Below are 19,487 nucleotides of genomic sequence, written 5' to 3' on the forward strand. Positions count from 1 at the left end.
CTTCACCTCCCAGCTGAGCTCTGGGCTCCCTGGCTGAGCCCACTTCACCTCCCAGCTGAGCTCTGGGCTCCCTGGCTGAGCCCACTTCACCTCCCGGCTAAGCCCACTTTACCTCTCAGCTGAGTTCTGGGCTCCCTGGCTGAACCCACTTTACCCTCTGCTGGAGTTCTCTGGATTTACTGGCCAGGGAGGAAGATGGATGGGATCACTAGGGATGTGCTCATGGCTGCCCAGCTCAACCCTTCATCAGCCTTTGTGCAGAATCCCTGCCACTGGAGCCCACAGGGGCCAGGAGCTCTCCTCATTAGGGAATTTTCCCTTGCTAAGGCCCCAGGAGCTGGGGTTGAGATTTGCACCAGCCAGATGCCCCGTGTCCCTTTACAAATGTAAATGATGCAGCAAATAGGCGTGTCTGAGCCCCTTGTAATCCTTAGGAAAGGGGCACTGGGAACCAGTCCTGAATTAATGGAGATCCAGGATCATTAAGAGGCTGCAGACCAGGGGAAGAAGAGCCTCCCTGTGGGGGAGAAGGCACCCTGGGGTCTCTGCTCCCCACCCACTGGCCTGAACCTGCCCCACCCCTCTAGGCCAGGCCCCAGACTTCTTGAAACCCCACACGTTTGCAGAGGAAGTAGGCTCTGCTGATAATGTGCAGTCCCCACAGCTGACATGGAGCACCAGGGCAGGCTGGTCCTCCAGGCTGCAAGGGGAACAAGATGACTTTGAGGATCTGTCTCATGCTAGGTGCATCAGCTGTCAGCCCTCCCTAACATCCCACTGGAGCTTCCCAGCAAGTTCCTGGTAAGGCAAGAGAGAGAAGGTGATGGAATGAATGCAGTCATTTTAAATCCACGCCAATGTATCCATGAGTGGTGCACAGGCTCCGGCACTCAAAGCTGCCAATAACCAGCTGCTGCCCCTTCTCAACAGGACGTAAGGACAGATGAGAAGCTCCAATCTTGCCCGACCCCATTCCCCTCTTCTTTCAGGGAGGGAAACCCATGTGAAGGGAGGTGAGACTGCCCTCTCCCACCAGACTGTGGGCTCCTTGAGGACAGGAGGATCTTATTCATCCTGCATGCTGAATACCTGGTTGTGCAGGTGTCCAATAAATATTAGTGCAATAAACTAAGGGGCAACTTTGCTAGGTTCTAGCAATAGATTAGTAGCACATATGACCATCAGAATCCCTGCCCTCCCAGAATCCATGCAAGGAAGGGCTCCCTGCCAAGTGCTCATTTCATCCCTGCTGGCCCTCAACCCACCCAAGTCACCCCCACCAGGAGGGACGGATGCAGCAGCCCTGAGGACCAGTGGCATTCAGAGACTGCAGAGCGTAGCTTGCAGCCCATTCTAGAGCCCCGCCCTCTGGCCCTCCTCAGGCTCTCTTCCCCTCTAATCATCTCACCTCCCTCTTCCAACCCACGGGAGAGATTTTGACAGCTACAGAACTAGCTCTTTAGTTGTTTATAGTTGCAAGAGGCTCAAACACTAGATTATCCCAAAGAAACAAGGGTGCCCGCATTCCCAGTCTAGCCAAACAAGCAGGTATAGCAACACCCTAGGAAATTTCCTTTGTGGTACCACTTGAAGTGCAAACGGAAACCGGGTCAGGATTTTTTTTACAACAACAATCTGGACTTAGCTAAGAGGAAAACGCCACCAAGAGATACAAGACTGAACCTTTTACTGACAGCCTGGCAAAAGACTTGCAGAAGAGGTCTCCTCATCTACTCTCGCCAACTTTGACAGGCGTGCCTCGGTTGTGTCCAGGGCGACCATGTGGCTATCTGAGGCCTAACACTATCCTGGGATGTCCTCTAGTCCCGGTAGCTTTGTGCCCCAAATGTTAGCCAACTTCTTTCCATCTGCACTATTTTTGCCAAGTCCCGTTTGTTGTGATATATACTCAACATGTGCCTCTAGATCAGCCTCACTTTAAAAAACATACATGATACATACATGTGTACATACAGGTTAAGCATCTCTATTCTGAAAATCCAAAATCTTTGAGCATCATGTCAGCGCTCAAACAGTTTCTGATTTTGGAGCATTCTGGATATTTGGAGTTGGGATATTAAACCTGCACATATGTATGTGTATGTATGATAATATATATACTTAGCCTCATTCTAGCAATAAAAATTAAGCCATGGTTTTAATATGGTTTATGTCTTTTTTTTCCAATGTGCATTAAAATAAACACACAATTAAAAAGAAAAAAATATTCTTCCATGACTGGGTCATCACACTTGGTCTTCAAGGCCATCTGCAGGTGGCAGGTAAGTACAACTTGTGATTCTCACTCTGGGGAACTGGGGACTTGGCCCCAGAGAAGTGAGGAGGCTTACTCAGGACCATGCCATTAATAGCAGGAGAGCAAGAATGAAAACCAGCGCCCCCCAGCTCCTTCCTGGGGTGTTCACAAATGGAGACTGTTGGAAATGGGCCAGGGGCTTCTTCCCACAATACCCCTCCCCCCAGCTTCCCCAAGGCACCAACTTACAGGGGGTTTTGTTTTCCTTTCCCTCTTGGATTCACTATCTTTAACTCTGCCCCAGAAAAATCACCAGTTGCCTTTCGGGGACACACACATGCACACTATACATTTCCTGGCCAGCATCGATAGAGAATCAGAACAGCATTATAGTCTACAGAGACGGTGATCTGGAAGTTATCTGACTTTTTGTTAAAGAAGACCTTTTCTTCAAAAATCAAAATAGCTCTAGCTCTCATGGTCATTCAACAAACATTGAGCTCTTCCTATGTACCAGCCATTGTCTAGCCCGGGTCTCGGGATATGGTGGTGAGTAAGGCAGACACAGGCCTTGCTCCCAAGCTGCCTTCTCAGCCAGGCCCTGTGTCGTAGCCCTCTCCCCTCCAGCTTCCCTCTCCACTGCCATCCTTCATCTCTGTGGCACTTGTCACCATCTAATGGGTTCTATAGCTTACTTTTATATTTTTGTATTGCCTTCTCCCTGTCTATAATGTAAATTCCACAGGGCAGAGAGTTTGAATGTCCTCAATCCCTACAATCATCTCTGGTACAGACTAGGAACTAAGAAAATCTCTGTTGAACAAACAAATGGACACTCAACAAATAAAAATCATAGCTATAAAACCTACATACATAATTATGTAAATGTTCACTATAAACATAAGCACTTTAAGAAAATAAGGGGTACGGGAGGGTGGTGCGCGGTGGGCAGATGGAGAAGGCTTCCCTGAGGAAGTGATGTTTAGACTGAGTCCTAACGGATGAGTGGATGTCAGTCAGCCAAGGTAGGGAATGAGTGTCTGGGGAAGAAAGAGGAAGTGTTCCCCACAGAGAAACAGCATGTGCAAAGGCCCTGGGGGCAGAAAGGGCATGTCTATTTGAGGGTCAGAAAGGAGGCCAACATCTGCAATGACCTGAAGTGGGGGATGAGCAGTAGGGGTACAGCAAGGCAGCTCACAGAGGACTGTGGGGACCCCGCCATTTGGAAATTCTTCCAAAAACCATGGGAACTCCAAAAAGGATTTAAGCAAAGATGTACCCATCAGATGTGCATTTCCAAAAGATCCCTCTGCTGCTGGCTGGCGTGGCCTGGAAGACCTGTTTCAAGACCCGTTAGGAGGCTACTCTAGTTTTCAAGTGGAAGACGGTCGTGGCCAGAACTAGGCTCATGGCAGCAAAAGTGGACAGGAACCCAGATAGAGTGGGGGTCAGGTGGGGGCCCAGCCCAGTAGCTGCTGCTCACAGCCCCTGAGGTGCTCCAGTGCAGGGGTCAGCAAACTTTTTCTAGAAAGGGCCAAAGAGTAAATTTTGGAGGTTTTGCAAGTCATGGGAAGAATCAACATAGCAGGCCTGTCACAGCTCTGAGGTAGGGCTCACTGATTGGGCTGGCTGTTGACAGTGTCTGGAAACTTGGCTTTTAAGATGTTTCCTACGGCACTGAGTGATATGGTAGTTTTGTATGGTCGGCACACTGAATGCCATTTAGCTGCCTGATTAGATCATTTGTATATCAATAGGACTTATGGGGAACAGCTGCTTTTCCCGAGTCTGGAATTTCAAGGATTGTGACTGATTGTGCAGGCAGAGTACCTGTGTAGTCAATAAATCACCTCCATTAAAAACCTGGACCCTGAGTCACGAACAGGCTTCTCTGGGTTGAACGAGTGCCTGTGTGTCTCCTTCCAGCAGAGGGGAAGAGAACATGAGAAGTCTGTGTGTGGATTTCCTCTGGACCCCACCTGATAGTGCTTTTTCTCCTGCTGATTATACAAACAGATCGTATCCATGAGTGTAACTGCTTCTGTGTCCTGTGGGACTTCCAGGGAATTCATCAAATACATGGTGGTCTCAGGAACCCCAACATAGCATACAACTGAATGCTACGTCCCAACTACTTAACTCTGCCTTTATAGCACTAAAACAGCTATTGACAATGTGTAAACATGGCTATGTTCCAATACAACTTTATAAGAACAAGAAGAAGACTGTATTTGGCCTGAAGGTCAGAGTTTGCCAACCCATGCTCATGGAAACCTATAAGCCTCTATAAGTCCACTTGGAAAACCACTGGCTGAATTCAACCCTTGTATGTCAACCAAGGCCCAGAAGGGAGAAGAGAGGAGGAACTTGTCAAAGATCATGTGGGATCAGTGGGAGAACCAGGACAATCCACATCCCAACAACAGCCCAAAGTGCTCTCCCCTATTCTAAGAGGATGCTCCATAGACCAAGCTTGTAGCTAAGTACTGGGCTGGTAGCCAGGGCCTAAAAGGAAGGAGATGGTGGGAAACTGGGATGACTGGGGCCGGAGATCTGAATAGTGAACTGTCTGGCCTCCCCTCTGTTCTGTGCGCGCGCGCGTGCGCGTGTGTGTGTGTGTGTGTGTGTGTGTGTATTTGTAGGGTTCTGAGGTTCTAGGTGCCAAATGGATTTTCCAAAACTTTTCTGATCACCTGAATCACCTCTACAAGTTCTTTTTTAAAAATCTATTAAGTCATTTGTACATAGATCATAAATACATTTATGCCATTATGGGATTCAATGTGTTGATTATTTGTACAAACAAATTGGAGTGCTTACATCCTACTAATCAACACAGCCTTCACCTCATTTACCCAATTACAGGATTAAGACATTTGTGTCCTACACCTGATAGATCCAACATGTACTTGCAATATGCTCCATAGGTGTGGTCCCCCTACCAACCCTCGCTCTATCGACCCAGCCCCCTCCCTTCACCTCTCCCTCCCCTTCCGTCCTTCATCCTAGGGTATAGTTGTGTTTCATTTTTCATATGCAAGTGTGAGTGATTGTAAATTGGTTTCATGGTAAGGTCTAATAACCAGACTCCACAGAGAACTCAAACTTATTACTAAAAAAAACCAAGTGATCTCATTTCATTGTGGGCAAGAGACATGAACAGAAGCTTCTCTGAAGAAGATAGGCGCATGGTCTACAGACACATGAAAAAATGTTCATCATCATTAATCATTAGAGAAATGCAAACCAAAACCACTCTGAGATACCATCTAACTCCAGTAAAAGTAGCCCATATCACAAAATCACAAAACTTTAAATGCTGGTGTGGTGTGGAGAAAAGGGAACACTTCTGCACTGCTGGTAGGAATGTGAGCTAGTAGTTCCTTTTGAAAGGAAGTTTGGAGAACACTCAGGGATCTAAATATAGACCTGCCGTTTGATTCTGCAATTATTCTTCTAGGTTTACATCCAAAGGACCAAAAATCATTTGGCAATAAAGATATTTGCACCAGATTGTTCACTGCAGCTCAATTCATAATTGCCAAGTCACGGAAGAAGCCCAAGTGCCCACCTCTAAAACTTCTTACTGATACTGATGCCAGGTGCCATTTCGGTTTCACTGAGACTGAACGTCCAGGATGTTTAAACTCTGCATGTTTAATAAGTTCCAAGGTATTCTGATGATCAGCCAGGTTTGGGAACTCTGGGTGATGCTCAGGGCTTCTTGACTGATGAGGACCAGGAAAAAGCAGCACACAAGCAGAGGAGAGAAAATCTGACCTGGAACAGGCGACATGTGTGGACCTCATAAAAATACAAACACCTGAGATGCAGAATCTGTTTTCCAAAACTGCTTCTTCACCTGAGCCTTTGCCTACGGGGGCCAGAGTTGGCAAGACCAGCAGTCAGATGCTAATTTCCTTCTTCCTAGGGATTCTGCCTGCAATTCAGGATGCAGCGCAGGTGCCTGGTGGTGCCTGGAGCCCCAAAACCCTACAAGGCACAGCAAACTGAGACAAAAATGAGCACACTTGCCACTCTACCGTCCACTTCCTCCACCACGACGAGGGGTATCTGAGCCGCCCTGCCCATCCTTCCACAAACATTACCCCAAGCTCCCCTAACAGGGGGTGACTGGAAGCCACAGATGGCAGACTTGCAAGCTTCATGTTCTACTGGGAAATTAAAATTCTGCGTATTATTTGTTTTAATGGAAAAATGGGGGCTTCCTTGCCCACTCATATATCTTCAAGTAAGTTATTTTGCACATTGGAATTTCTTGGATACCTTTAAAAAATACTGACCCCTGAGACCCATCCCAGGGAGTTTATTTTACTTATTTTTTTGAGACAGAGTCTCACTCTGTCACCCCCAGTAGAGTGCTGTGGCATCACAGCAACCCCAAAGTCTTGGACTTAAGCAATTCTCTTGCTTTAGCCTCCCAAGTAGCTGGGACCACCAGTGCCCGCCACAACTCCCGTCTATTTTTTAGAGATGAGGTCCCGCTCTGGCTCAGGTTGGTCTTGATCTGTGAGCTCAGGCAATCTACCTGCCTCAGCCTCCCAGACAGCTAGGATTACAGGCATGATAGGGAGTTTATTTTAATTGGACTAGGTTGTGTTCTGGGAATTGGGGCTTTCCAAAGTTCCCCTGGAGCTTCTAACACACACTGGAAGTTAAGAACCACTTTGCTGATAAGATGCTCTGACTCCCTCTCTTGTCCAGGCCCAACCACCTGTACCCACTCAGAGCGGCTGAGGCCTGCACAGTTCCTACCCACTATTCAGAACCCCTGACCAAAGACTACTAGACTACTGTGGGTTAGCCAGCTTCTCCAACCCTCTTCTCCTGTGAGCTACCCCTACAAAGAAAATGAATCACCAACAAAGCTCCAGTTCCTCTCACTGAGATGCACCACTGCAGAGATCTATGATCTGGGAGAGAATTTTTTTTTTTTTTAGTTTTCAGTAACTTCTAACTAAAATTTAGTATTTGCTACAATTATGAATGCAGGCAACAAACCACAGCACTATTAGCAGTAGAAACTCCAGATGTTTTCATATCACAGTATAACTATCTCAAAATATAATTTATGCTCATTGCTGCTTTGAAATCATGGCAGTTACCAGGTCTGCCGCCGGACCCGGCTATTTAATGTACTGATTTTAAAATGCACATCTATCACCATGTCACAAATTTGCCTTTTTTTAATGTTTTGGTAACTGTATTTTGAAATATTCAATTTCCTACATATTTAATTTATACATTCAAATTTATTCTGAGAAGGAGTGCACAGGCGTCCACCTGTCTAACTGGCCATTGAGTGTCAGTGGTCAGTGGCAGGGGCCTTGCAGAGGGCACCCCCATGGGGCCACTGATTAAGCCGCTCTTACCTGTGGGTCGGAGAGCCGGGAGAGGTCGGGGTACAGGTAGAACTTGATGCCCTCGGCAGCCCCAGGCAATGTGACCCCTCGTATGAGGAGGATCAGGAGCATGATGTAGGGGAAGGTGGCCGTGACGTACACAACCTGTCCAGGAGAAGAGGGGAGAGAGCTAAATCAAGACGGGGTAACAGTGACTGGCTTATTCCACTTAACAGAACGTCCTCCAGGTGCCTCCATGTAGTTGCAGACTGCTGAAGGTTCTTCGTTTTCAAAGCTGACTGTGCTCCATCGTATGTACAAGCCATGGTTGCTTCATCCATTCATCTGGATAAGCCAGTCACAGAAAGACAATAATGCATGATTCCATTTCTGGGAGGCGCCTAAAATAGTGGAGTTTATGGAATCAAAGAAAGGAATGGCTGTTGCCGGGGGCTGAAAGAGGGAAAATGGGGCATTGCTAAGCAAAGGGCATAAAGTTTCAGACAAGGAAAATCTATCAGCTCTAGAGATCTGTGGGACAGCAGTGTGCCTAGAGTCGACAGTAATGTACTGGGGACTTTAACATTTTCTGAGAGGGTAGATCTCATGCCAAGTGTGCTTACCACAATACGATAAAACTTAGATGCAAAGGGAAGAAGGGGTGACGGGGTGGGCCACACAGGGAGCCAAGGGAAGAAGGGCTTCCCAGCACAGCGCTAAGAAGTGAACCCCCAGCACAGCCCACCGTCCAACCTCATCCTCGCCATTCCCTTGCAGGGCTTGGGTCTTCTGACCAGTACCAATTGAATCCCTGCAATGTACCCAATCGCAGTGCTTGCCGACATGTCTGACCACAACCCACAGAAAGAAACAGATATCACAATCTTGTACACGCAGGGCTGAAAAGCAAGCTTCACAAAATAACACGTTACGTGTATGATGCCTGCTTACATTTTCTACCACACACCGTTTTGGTGTTTCTTGTTTTAATCCTCTAAAACCCATTTCAGAATTCACAAACAGGCCAAGACCACTTTTGAAAACAACTGTTGTTAATGAAATTCAACTTTTCATAGATAGGTTAGGACAGGGCAGGACAGAATAGGATAGCGAATGAAAGAAAGGGGGAAGGGAGGGGAGGGAAGAGAACTGCTCTTGGCAGGACCTAGCATTTGCCTGGAATCATTTGAGCTGGTTTGCTCAGAGGCAGGTGATTGGCCCCAATGGGCCTGAGAGTCCCTTTCAGCCAGCGGAGTCTGGGTAAGAAGTGAGACAGTGAATGACACACAAACTTCCCTGAGCTTCCTCACCCACGAGCTGCCTGGAAGGAGACAGCAAGGGCCACACAGACTGCAGGAGCCCCCTCCCATCCAAGGGGCTCTGCACACTGGCCACGCCCCTACTTGAGGTCCCTGCTGGACTTGGTTTCCTTCCAGTTCTGATTTTTTTCTCTGTGGTCACATCCTCTCTTTTAATCAGGTCGTTCTACCCTCTCTGTGGGGCCTGCTTTCTCTCTTTGTTCAAATCCACAACTTGTCACATTGAGGGCCCAAGGAAAATTCTGAGAATCTGACGATGGCTCAGGGCCTTCCCCCCAAACATGAACAGACACAGATAGGTGTGCAAAGTTGGGGATGGTTCAAAGCCTCAAATTTGCCAAAGAACCTGTGCTCTGAGACCTCTACCTCTAAGCAGGTTCACACTCGGGTTAGCCCAGGGTTTCTTTGACCAATACTTCAGTCCTTCACTCCATTCATTCATTCACTAATGCATTTATTCACTCAGCTCATCCACCTGCACACCAAAGGCACTCCATGTACCAAGCACCAAGCTAGGTCCTGGAATGGACAACCAAGACTGAACCATAGGAGAGGGATTTCTGCTTCAAGCTGCTTCCAGCTGGTAGAAAAGACAGACCTGTAGGTAGGGAGCTCATGCACCGTGTCATCAGGGGAGAGCAGAAGATGGCAGAGCACAGAGAGGGAGCCCATCACTACAGGGGCCACCAGGGACGGCTGCTCTCAGCAAGGATGACCGAGAGTTCAATACATGGAAAATGAGGATGAGAGGAAGAAGGTAACAAAAACTTCCTACCACACGGCCAGCCCTTACACATGATGGTAACAATGGCTACATTTATCCAGCACTTCCACACACCATGCAGCCATTCTTTGACTAAATGTGATCACGCTTTTTGTTTGTTTGTTTTTTGAAACTGAGTCTCAGTCTGTCACTCTGGGTAGAGTGCCATAGAATCACTGTAGCTCACAACAACCTCAAACTCTTAGGCTCGAGCAATCCTCTTGCCTCAGCCTCCCAAGTAGCTCTGACAACAGGCATCCACCTCTACACTGGTGAGTTTTTCTTTTTATTTTTATTAGCGACGGGGTCTTGCTCTTGCTCGGGCTGGTATTGAACTCCTGAGCTTAAGCAATCCAGCTGCCTCAGCCTCCCAGAGTGCTAAGATTACAGGTGTGAACTGCCATGTTAACCCAGCATCACCCTCTTTTACATATGATCAAAGTTAAAGAAGTTGCCCAGGATCACCCAGAGAATGAAGGCAACTGGATGTGGGAGTCACAGTGAGGCCTGCCTGGCTGCAGGGTCACACATTCAGCTACCAGGCTGAACGCTTGTGACAACCATGCAAATACTGTGGTTATTTTCTCATTTCAGAGATGAGGTGTTCAGAGAAGTTAAGTCATTTAGTTTGTAGACAACAAAGCAAAGAGTTAAACACAATCCTAAAAAAATAGCAAATTAGAGTCAGCAGGGGTGGTGACAATGCATCCTGTGGACACAGCTTGGAGGGTTGGATTATTTTACCCAGAAAATGTTTCTAATCATCAGCAATGGCAACCTCCCCAGCACACTCAGGGCCTCTGCCCCACCAATTTCTGCATACCAGTTTCCAAATCAACCATAGGTTCAATCAATACATCATGTAATCAGTTCATATGATCTCTTGCTGTCATATATCATGGAATCCAGAAAAGGTACATGTAAGTCAAATATATAATAAGAGACCTGCAATCAATATTAATAAGAATAATAAATAGTAAGAGGCCAACAACCAATAAGGCTTGATGGTTTCTGTACAGAGCTAACGGCGCTATAAAATCTCCAGTTTCTTGTGGCTTCAGAGGCAGCATCTACGATAGATCTTCAGCATATAAATCCTTGATTCCTTTCATTCAAAATAAACCCCTCAGTCAATCAGCATTAAGTCTCAAAAGTCAGGATAAGGCTGGCTGCTGTCGTTTAATAATTTCCACTCTTGTCTCTGCTGTGTGTCAGAAGATTAATTATCTATAATGTTTAGGAGCTGACCTAGTCCAGCTATCATAGCTCACAAAATTTAAAGACGAGAACATTACCACGTGTAAGAACAACTCAGAATCATAGAAATATGTCCTTTACCCGTGGGACCACTCTGATGTGACTTAACTTACAGGTTACGCTATGTCCAGTCTACACTGAGTGGACTGGGCCACTGGTGTGTTATTAAGGAGGTGACTTATAATGTGGCCAAATATACCCTTGCTTGTGCCCAGGCCCCATACAGAGCAGTTACTCAGTACTATGGTGGTATCATTTATCAAAGGGCTGGTGATTATCATGGAGCAATCCCAGTGTTTAGAGTCCTAAACTGATACTCTGCTTCCATGTTATCTGTAGAACTATGCTCCCTCCGTGGGTATCCACCCACTCCCTCATTTTTATATTTCTTTTCTAAAACCATTAAGGAAATAAAATATTCAAATGAATTGCCCAAAAACCACAGTGCAGACAAGGAGTTAGGCTGCCAAAACAAAACCACTGGTTGGCAGGCATTAGCCTAGAAAAAATCATTTGTAAGCTGAGGTTTGAGAACCTCCAGCCAGGGTACAAAAGGTGGCTTAGGGCATTATTATGAAAGTTACAAGTAGAGAATGGAATGAAAGTTGAAATGCAGCGCTCTGAGCATGGCCTATATCTGTCCCTGGCCCTAGCTCTCTAAAAGCCCCTTCTAATCTGCTTTCTACCTTTGGCCATTCTCTTTGATTTTTCCTGAGAACAGCTGTATACTGTCAAAACTATACAGATCTCATCATCTAGGGATAGCATAAATGACACGCACACTGCCACCCCTCCCTCCTGTGGTCTTGCCAGACATCACTAATTGATCACAGCACTCTGTACAGCTAAGCCTAGATGGCTGCCATAATCAGTTGGGATGTAACCCATCCATCTGCTACGACTGATTTAGTCCATGTGTTATTTATGCATTCTCAGAGTCTCTTGCAGGTCAACAGAAGACCCAGGTCTTGTCCACCAGGATGTGTACATGCAGGAATGAGACCTCTAGGATTGCGACACCACACAAAAAGGGTCAGACAAGGAAACAAAGCTATAGAACAGGGTGGGAAAGTGTTTCCAGGACCTCTGAGAAGGTACCCAGCCTCCTCCAGTCTGTGAAAGAGGGCTGGAACTGGGTCAACAAAGATAGTGGGAATGGAAGAGGCTGAATCAGGCAGAGAAGATAAGGAACTAGTCAAGGATGTGAAAACGGGCTCAGAATATTGTCCCCTGGGACGTCAAAGAGCCTCTGGGTTTTCTCTCAAGCTGGAATTAATCCCATCCCTTCCCTCAGCTTCTCTCCTGCCAACTGGATCTCCAACTATATTCGGAAATTATCCCCTGTTCTCACCTCCTTTGCTGGGGCCCTTTATCACCTTCATTTGTCCACTAATCTGGTTCATGTCTTCCCTGCTGCTCTGAGTCTAACCTCCCAGCCTCACACTCACAGTAGTGTGAGATGCTGAAAGGGCTGGCCTTGAGTCAGATGACTCCGGGTTCAAGTCCTGACTCTGCCCAGGCTTGCCGTGTGACTTGGCTGTCTTCACCCTTCCCCCGGCTACCAGGTTCCCCACTGTGGGGGAACGTGCCAGCCTTCTTAGGCCTCCTTGTCTTTTCTCGGCCTCCCTTTGTCCACAACGTCCATCCCCAGCTCCTCGGCCACCCAGGGTGTTCCTCCTGCGTCTGAATCCCCACAAGGCTCAGGACTTCTCAAAGCCAGGGCCCTGCTCTCCAGGAGAGAACTCATCTCCTATCTATCTTCAAGGTAGGAGAGCTGAGGCTCAGCACCGTCCATTTAAAACTCCACTGTCTCACTACATGGGCCACCTTCTTACCCAGTAACCCGATGCTGCTGGGGGTGGGTGGACTGCCACATCCTCCCCAAAGACTCGGCACTTCATCCTCCCAGCAACAGCCTGTCCCACATATCATTCCTGCATTGTCCCAGCACCTAAAACTATCCTCCTGCCTTGTATGTTTAAGATAAATAAAACATAAGGACTTTTTAGTCTTTTATTTTTCCAGCAGTACCCACAGCACCCAGAACAGTGTAAGATACACGAGATGTGTTTAAGATTTATTTGTTGGATGGAGGAACAAGTAGACAGGCTCAGCTCTGGAACTCCCAGGTGAGAACACGGGTCTTTAGGAACAGTGCTTTCTTCTGTGGCTCCTGGAGCCACCTAAATGGGATTCAGAAAATTGGATCAGATTGTAAGAGGTGTGGTGATAAATAAGAACATCACAGGGATGTGGTTTTAATAGGCGGACCAGGGCAGATACAAGGCCACGGAAGTTCAGCAGCAAGGCGTTTCCTGGCAAAGTCCAGTGTCCCTTTCAAGATGGCTGAGGCCCCAGATTTGTCTGAAACAGGCAAGAGGCCACAGCAGGGCTCAGGCATTATGCTAAATTATGCAGGATTTGGTGATGGGCACAATAAGGTCTCTGACAAGGTACCATCAAGCCTGGCTGTGCCTGGCCACTGCCAGCGAGGCTCGGACCCAGAGAGGTGGGCGTGGGGAAAGGAGGGTCTAATCTGTCAGAACTCTCAGGTCCAAGAAAGGAGGCATCACTGTCCCAAACACGCCCCTTGCATAAGAAAGAGTTTCTTACTATTGTTTAATGCCCTTTTAGCAGGTCAAGTCTTTCTGAATATAAAGGTTAGCACAATTGGTGGTAATTATACTGTATCCTGATTTAATTGACCCTAATTGGTCATTTGCATCCCAATGCTGGGATTGTGGGATGTTTCTCTCTCTACTTCCAGGATACAGCGATTTGTTTCATGGCAGGGAGACTGATCACTGGGAATGCCACAAAAGTTATAGAAGGGTCACCCACCCTAAGTTCCCAGGACAATGGGGTCAATTGGAAAGCTGAGCATTACTCAAAAGGCATTTGGAAAGCAGGAAAGTGTGAGGGCAGGAACCCAGGACCACAGGGTCAGAAGATCCAGTGTGCTGGGCAGCCTGGGCACGTTCCCTCCCCTCTCCGAGCTGTCCTTTTACTGTCTACCAACAGGCATGGATAGAGTAATCCAAACTTCAGTCACTCAGACCTTTTTTCCTTTTTTCTTTTTTTTTGGGGGGGGGGCCATATACATGTATCACCTTTGTATTATTGACTTAATACTTTCTATAAATAAGTTTAAATAGATACATGTAAGGAGAAAACTGTGAATTACCACCATAAACAAAAAACTACCTCTCCACGCAAACAGAAAATAACCCCCCAAATAAATGTGGTTAAATTCTAGCCAAAGGCTCTGTGTCTGTGCTATTCTCTATGTTTGTTCAAAAGCACTCTTAGCAAGTTCTAGAGAGGTGCTCAAGATAAGCCAGTACTTCACCACCCCTTTCACCTAAAGAGACATGAAAAGGGAATAACTCGTCTCACCACGTGATTGAATGTTCTTTAATCTGGGTTTGTGTGCCACTAAAATTACCCTGTGCACCACCAGGAGAAAGAATTCTTTCTGTATTTGTGGAAAATACCAGGTGGATGATTTCTGAGGTCCTTCCAGTTCTCACAATGTTTTGTCAACCACCACCCTTTTCAAAGGACCAGAACTCCCTGGAGCTGTCCAGGGTCCTGACACCATAACCTCCACTAAGGTATTACTGATCTTTGGGAATGAGATGCTAGGAGAATGTTAAGTCTGAGGAAGAAAGGCCAGGGACATATCCAGGCTCCCCGCGATTTTTACTGTCATTAGAGGGGTTGCTCTAGAACATTCTAGTAGAAACAGCAAACGTAACAAAAAACTTCCTGTTTTAAGTAACTAACTTCTACATAGGTAAGGTAGAAAATTTCATGAGAAAGTAATGGTATTTCTTCAAGGGGGTTATAGTATTTTAACAATCCAGTGGTGTTGCCATGGAGAGCTAAGTTACGATTTTTGTGCAATGACAAGCGGTTTATCATTAGCTGTCAAAATTAGCCCAAGAGTGGAGCCTAAAATAATATAAAAACACATTGGCCCACCTTGGGATCTGCGCTTCATGGCATTGCCCCCGGGCTGGGCTGTGGAGGAAGAGCAGGAAGGTGTCAAGGGACAGGACAGGGACTGGGAGGCAGCACAGCAGAGTGGAATAAGCAGGTTCTGGTCCTTGTTCCACATCAGCTCAGAAACCACAAGCCAGAACCCAGTCTCCCTCTTCTGCAGTAACGAAACCCCTTGTGTTGGACTGAATCCATGGCCTCCTAGGACAGATAACATTCCCCAGCCGCTCTTGCAGGTGGGGCAACCATCTGACTGCATTCTGGCCAATGATATACAAAGGTTCCAGGTACAACTTCCAGGTAATACCTTTAAAGTGAAGGGATATATTCCATCCTTCCTTTCTTGCCCTTCTCATAGCCTGAAATAAAGACAAGGTCACAGCCATCTCCTGAGCAAGGCAGAGTGACAGAACAGAAGGAGTCTGGGTCACTGAAACCAGGCAGCTCACACCGAGACTGTTACCGGAGACAGAAATAAACTTTCTTGTTTATGTCCCTGCTCTCTGAGGTCTCCACGACAAGGAGTCGAACATGGACCCTAAATACTCAACTAGTGATCACCCCCATGACCTGTTCCTGCTCCAAGTCTCTATCTTTTTGTTGTGGTTGTTAAATAAAGGCACCGGCCTAAATGATCCACACTGCTCCCCTACTCAGACATGAAGAGAAGGTTCTAAGCACGACTTGAGGATCCTGCAGGTGAACCCTTGAGTGACCATCCTTCTTTCTATGCCTGGGGTCAACCAGGAATGGCAACAGAATCGGAAAGTCTCCAGAAAGGTCTAGTCTAGAAGCTGAAAAAGCACGTATGACGATCTGCCACAGATATCACCGTATCTTGGGGCGTCACGGTTTTAACCTTTTCTGCCACAGTTTGACAGAGGACTGGCTGACACAGGACTGGCTAAAGCTCATTCTCCAGAGCGCCTGAGGTGGAAGCCTGTGACTGCCTTTGCTCTCCAGTGCTGTGCCATAACCAAGGTCTCTCGCTCCCAGTGAGGGAGTGGCCGTGGCTGGCAGAGCACACCTCATCTGAGACATATCTGGGAGTCCGAGACTGTAGACAGAGAGGCTGGGGTCAGCCCCCTCTCAGACATAAGGGGGTGTCAGGAAATGGCTCTTGAAACCGTTATGGGCTCTTCTCCCTGACAGATGGGGGTGGATAGCAATGTGACGGCTGCAGAAAGCTGTTTTTAAAGGAAATAATTCATTGGCTGGGGAAATCTGGGCAAATAGAACCCAGTGAGAAGAAAACCTCAGGGCAGAAGGGAAGTACACACAGCTGTTCTGAGGAGCCACGGCAGCCAGACCCTGGAATGAAGGATAGAGCGGGGAGAGGAGGATCATTGGGAGTCAGTCAGAGAGGCCACTGTGGACGGGAATCCTCTCTGGAGCCCTCACTCCAGCCAACAGCTGCGGCAGTGGAGGGGCCAGGGTGCAGAGTGCTTAGATGGATGGGAAGAATTTATACCGGGAGGAAATCAGGAAAAACCCAATTCCAATTTAAAAGGATAGAAGGCACTCGAAAGCTCAGCTGACGGGAAGGACAGGAACCCTACTGCACCATCATACACAACACACGTGAGAGATGAAACTTATAAAGGGGAGCACTGGGCTTTGGGGAGAAGCCAGGAATAATGAACACCTCCAACATTTGTGACATACCAAGAACCGGTGGAAAAGGAGCTTGGGGGAGCCCCATGGAGGGGTATGTGGTTGTTGGGGGCTCAGGCATAGCTAATGGAGGAAAGGTTACTGAGACGCCACAGAAAAGACCCCAAAATGCCACTCTCAGCCCAAAAAGATCACAAGAGAAGGATTAGCCCATCGGGGCATCTTTGGGGGCTGGGAACTGGAGCCCAGGGAACGGTGTCATTCTTTCTTCTCACTGATGGATGGGTCAACACAGACCACCTACACCATGGTTCATTCCAACCTCCAAGATCCCAAGACTCCAATATTTGCTAACTAGTGACTTCCCAGTTGGAAGCAGAGGGCTCAACAGAAAAAAGTGCTTTATTCAGGAGAAATGGAAGATCCAGAGATATCTCGTAATAATAGGACTAACATCTATTGTCTGCTTGAAGTGCTTTCTTCTCATGGAATCCAACTCTAAAAGACAGAAATTATTATCATTATTATCAATCCCATTCAAAGAGGTGGAAACTGAGGCACACAGAAGTCGAGCACGTGACTCCTGTTTGCACAGACAGAAGAAGGCAGGATTCCAGCTCAGATCTATCCAACTCTAATGCCTATGCTCAACCTCTGCACTGACCCTGGAGGGTTAAGCTCCCCTATGATCCAGCCAGGTTCATCTCACACCATATCTTCCCATGTTCCCTGAACAAACCTTGCACTTCTCCACCTGCAAACCTTGGCTTTTGTTCCACCTTTTATCTAGAAGCTCCTTTCTTTCTTCCTCTCTACCAACGAAAATCTTTCCAACCTTCAAGGCCAGATGAATTGCCATGTCTTTCGGGACTCATGAAAGGCTCCTGTGATAGCCTATAGAACACTGAGTAACATGGCACATAAATGCAGGGATTGTCTTGACTTAGGAAAACCAAAGTTGAAATCCAGCCTTGGCCCTTTCTACGCACATGGCTGATTTTTGGCAAGTTATTCTTTCTCTGGGTCTTGATATTCCCTCCTATAAAGTGAGGATGGAGATATAGCAGGTGACTCAATCCCTTTGACAATCACGTTCTTAATCTATGAGACGTGGATAATAGTTCCCAGCTGCATGGTAAGTGCAGGAATTAAATGTGCCAATGTCTACACAGTGCCAGGCACAGTGATCAGACACACCAGCCCTCCTGTTATTCACTCTACCTTTTAACATGGTTAGCTGTTGACCTCACTCTCTCTTTACTTGGGAGCTACTCAAGGGTAAGAGTCTTATTCCTTTTTTTCAGGCTCCAAAACTCTTCTCATGAAGGCGTAGGTAGACTGTGAAAGGTTGAGGAATGAATAAATTCAAACCTTGATAACTCAGTGAGAATGAATGGAACAAAACAGGACTTAATCCCACATTAAAGTCTGCAGTAGGCTTCACTGTGAACAGGCCATGTTCCATTTCAGCCTCTCCATCCAGAGAGTAGAGATGTTGAATTCTATTCACCAGCCACTTATGAGCCTACTGTGTGCCACACTCATGCTGGAGTCTGAGAGCAGAAAGATGAATGAGCCAGGTCCCAGCCCTCAGGGCCACGGAGGCCAACCTTAGAATGGATGTTTGAGCTCTACAGCTTGGTGGATGGCAGCAAGGTGGGGGGGGCTCATCCCATGGTGACATGGGAGTGGACAGCTCAGGAGGCAGCGGTGTGCCCAATAGCTCTTCCTGGAGCTGGGCCATGAAGGGGAGTTGCTGGCCTCCACTGCTCCAGAGTCCTGATTTAGAATGTACAGTGTGAACCAGTTCCTTAAAGCAAGAGGACTCAGGACCCAGAGCAGGCAGAGTGCTCCGGCCTGGGAGAAATCACCGCAAGGGAAAGAAACAAGCTGTGCATATCAAGGTGACAAGATGCCTAAATAGCACCCACGCTCATTAGGACGGTCAAGCCCAATTTAAATCCCTGTCCAGAGGAGAGCTCAAAACCACTGGATGGGGGAGTCTAGCGTTTAAGCCTATTTCATGGTAAATTACAATTAGCTAGAGAGTCAATGCTATTGATTTTTACACAGCTCTACAGTAAAGACCACAAAAATGAAAACAAACCCTCAAATAAGCTTAAGCAAAATAAATATTGCATGCAGTGCCCAGAGAAGCTGGGTATCAGGAGCTATTATTTACTGCTTGGAAAACATACTTGGTACGTTGGCTAATAATGATTTAAAACCCCTCCGTCTCTCTCAGACTGGGAGGCTGGTGTCACCATGGCAACCAAGGGCACCACTAAAGCACACGTTCCCCAGGTGAGGGTATGCCAGGAAAGGAGGGGTGGGTGCTGTTGGCTGAGAAGCATCACCCCACATCCTCTTACTCTCTTATGCTCACAGTGACTGAGGTAAGGAAAGGAGAGGGCGGACACTCAGGACCGCACCTGCGGCCAGCCGCACAGCGCAAGGTGCTGTGTGGTTGCTGGAAGCATCCCCTGTTCTCAAAGGCAGATTCTGCTCCCCTCCCACTGGCCAATGGCTTGAGGCTCTCTTGGGCCCTTCCTCCAGAGTCCTGAGTAACAGGATCCCTCCCAGGCAACATGTTCCTCCCCAAACTGCTTGATTTCTTGGAAGAATCCATGCTCACCTCTCATTCTTACCTCAGTGGACAGCTGTCTGTCTTCTGCCTTTCGCCTCTCTGCTCTCTGCGGAGGACAGCAGGGTCCCCAGACAGTCAACCTAAAGGCTTCTAAGTACTAACCCTTCTATCTTCATAGCTTTAAAAGTTTTCTTCACTAGACTTTTCTGCTTCTTTTCTCCATGACCTTTTTTTTTCAGTCTCTCTCACAAGTTCACACCTTCATGCACTCTTTCAACCAGTTAATCAACCAACCAGTCATCCAACTTCAACCAGCATCTATTAT

General features: G+C 47.2%; 1 protein-coding gene across 1 annotated transcript in view; it reads right to left on the bottom strand.

Annotated features, from left to right (window-relative positions):
* SLC6A11 (solute carrier family 6 member 11) overlaps window positions 1-19,487 on the bottom strand; it is a 130,549-nt gene that overhangs the window by 66,826 nt on the left and 44,236 nt on the right. The window contains exon 6 of the mRNA XM_003785436.3: window positions 7,651-7,785. Within this exon, the coding sequence (XP_003785484.1) occupies window positions 7,651-7,785 (135 nt within the window). The remainder of the gene's footprint in view (window positions 1-7,650; window positions 7,786-19,487) is intronic.

Source organism: Otolemur garnettii, unplaced genomic scaffold (assembly GCF_000181295.1).
Source record: "Otolemur garnettii isolate 467f Iridium unplaced genomic scaffold, OtoGar3 scaffold00015, whole genome shotgun sequence".
Classification (NCBI taxonomy): Eukaryota; Metazoa; Chordata; class Mammalia; order Primates; family Galagidae; genus Otolemur; species Otolemur garnettii.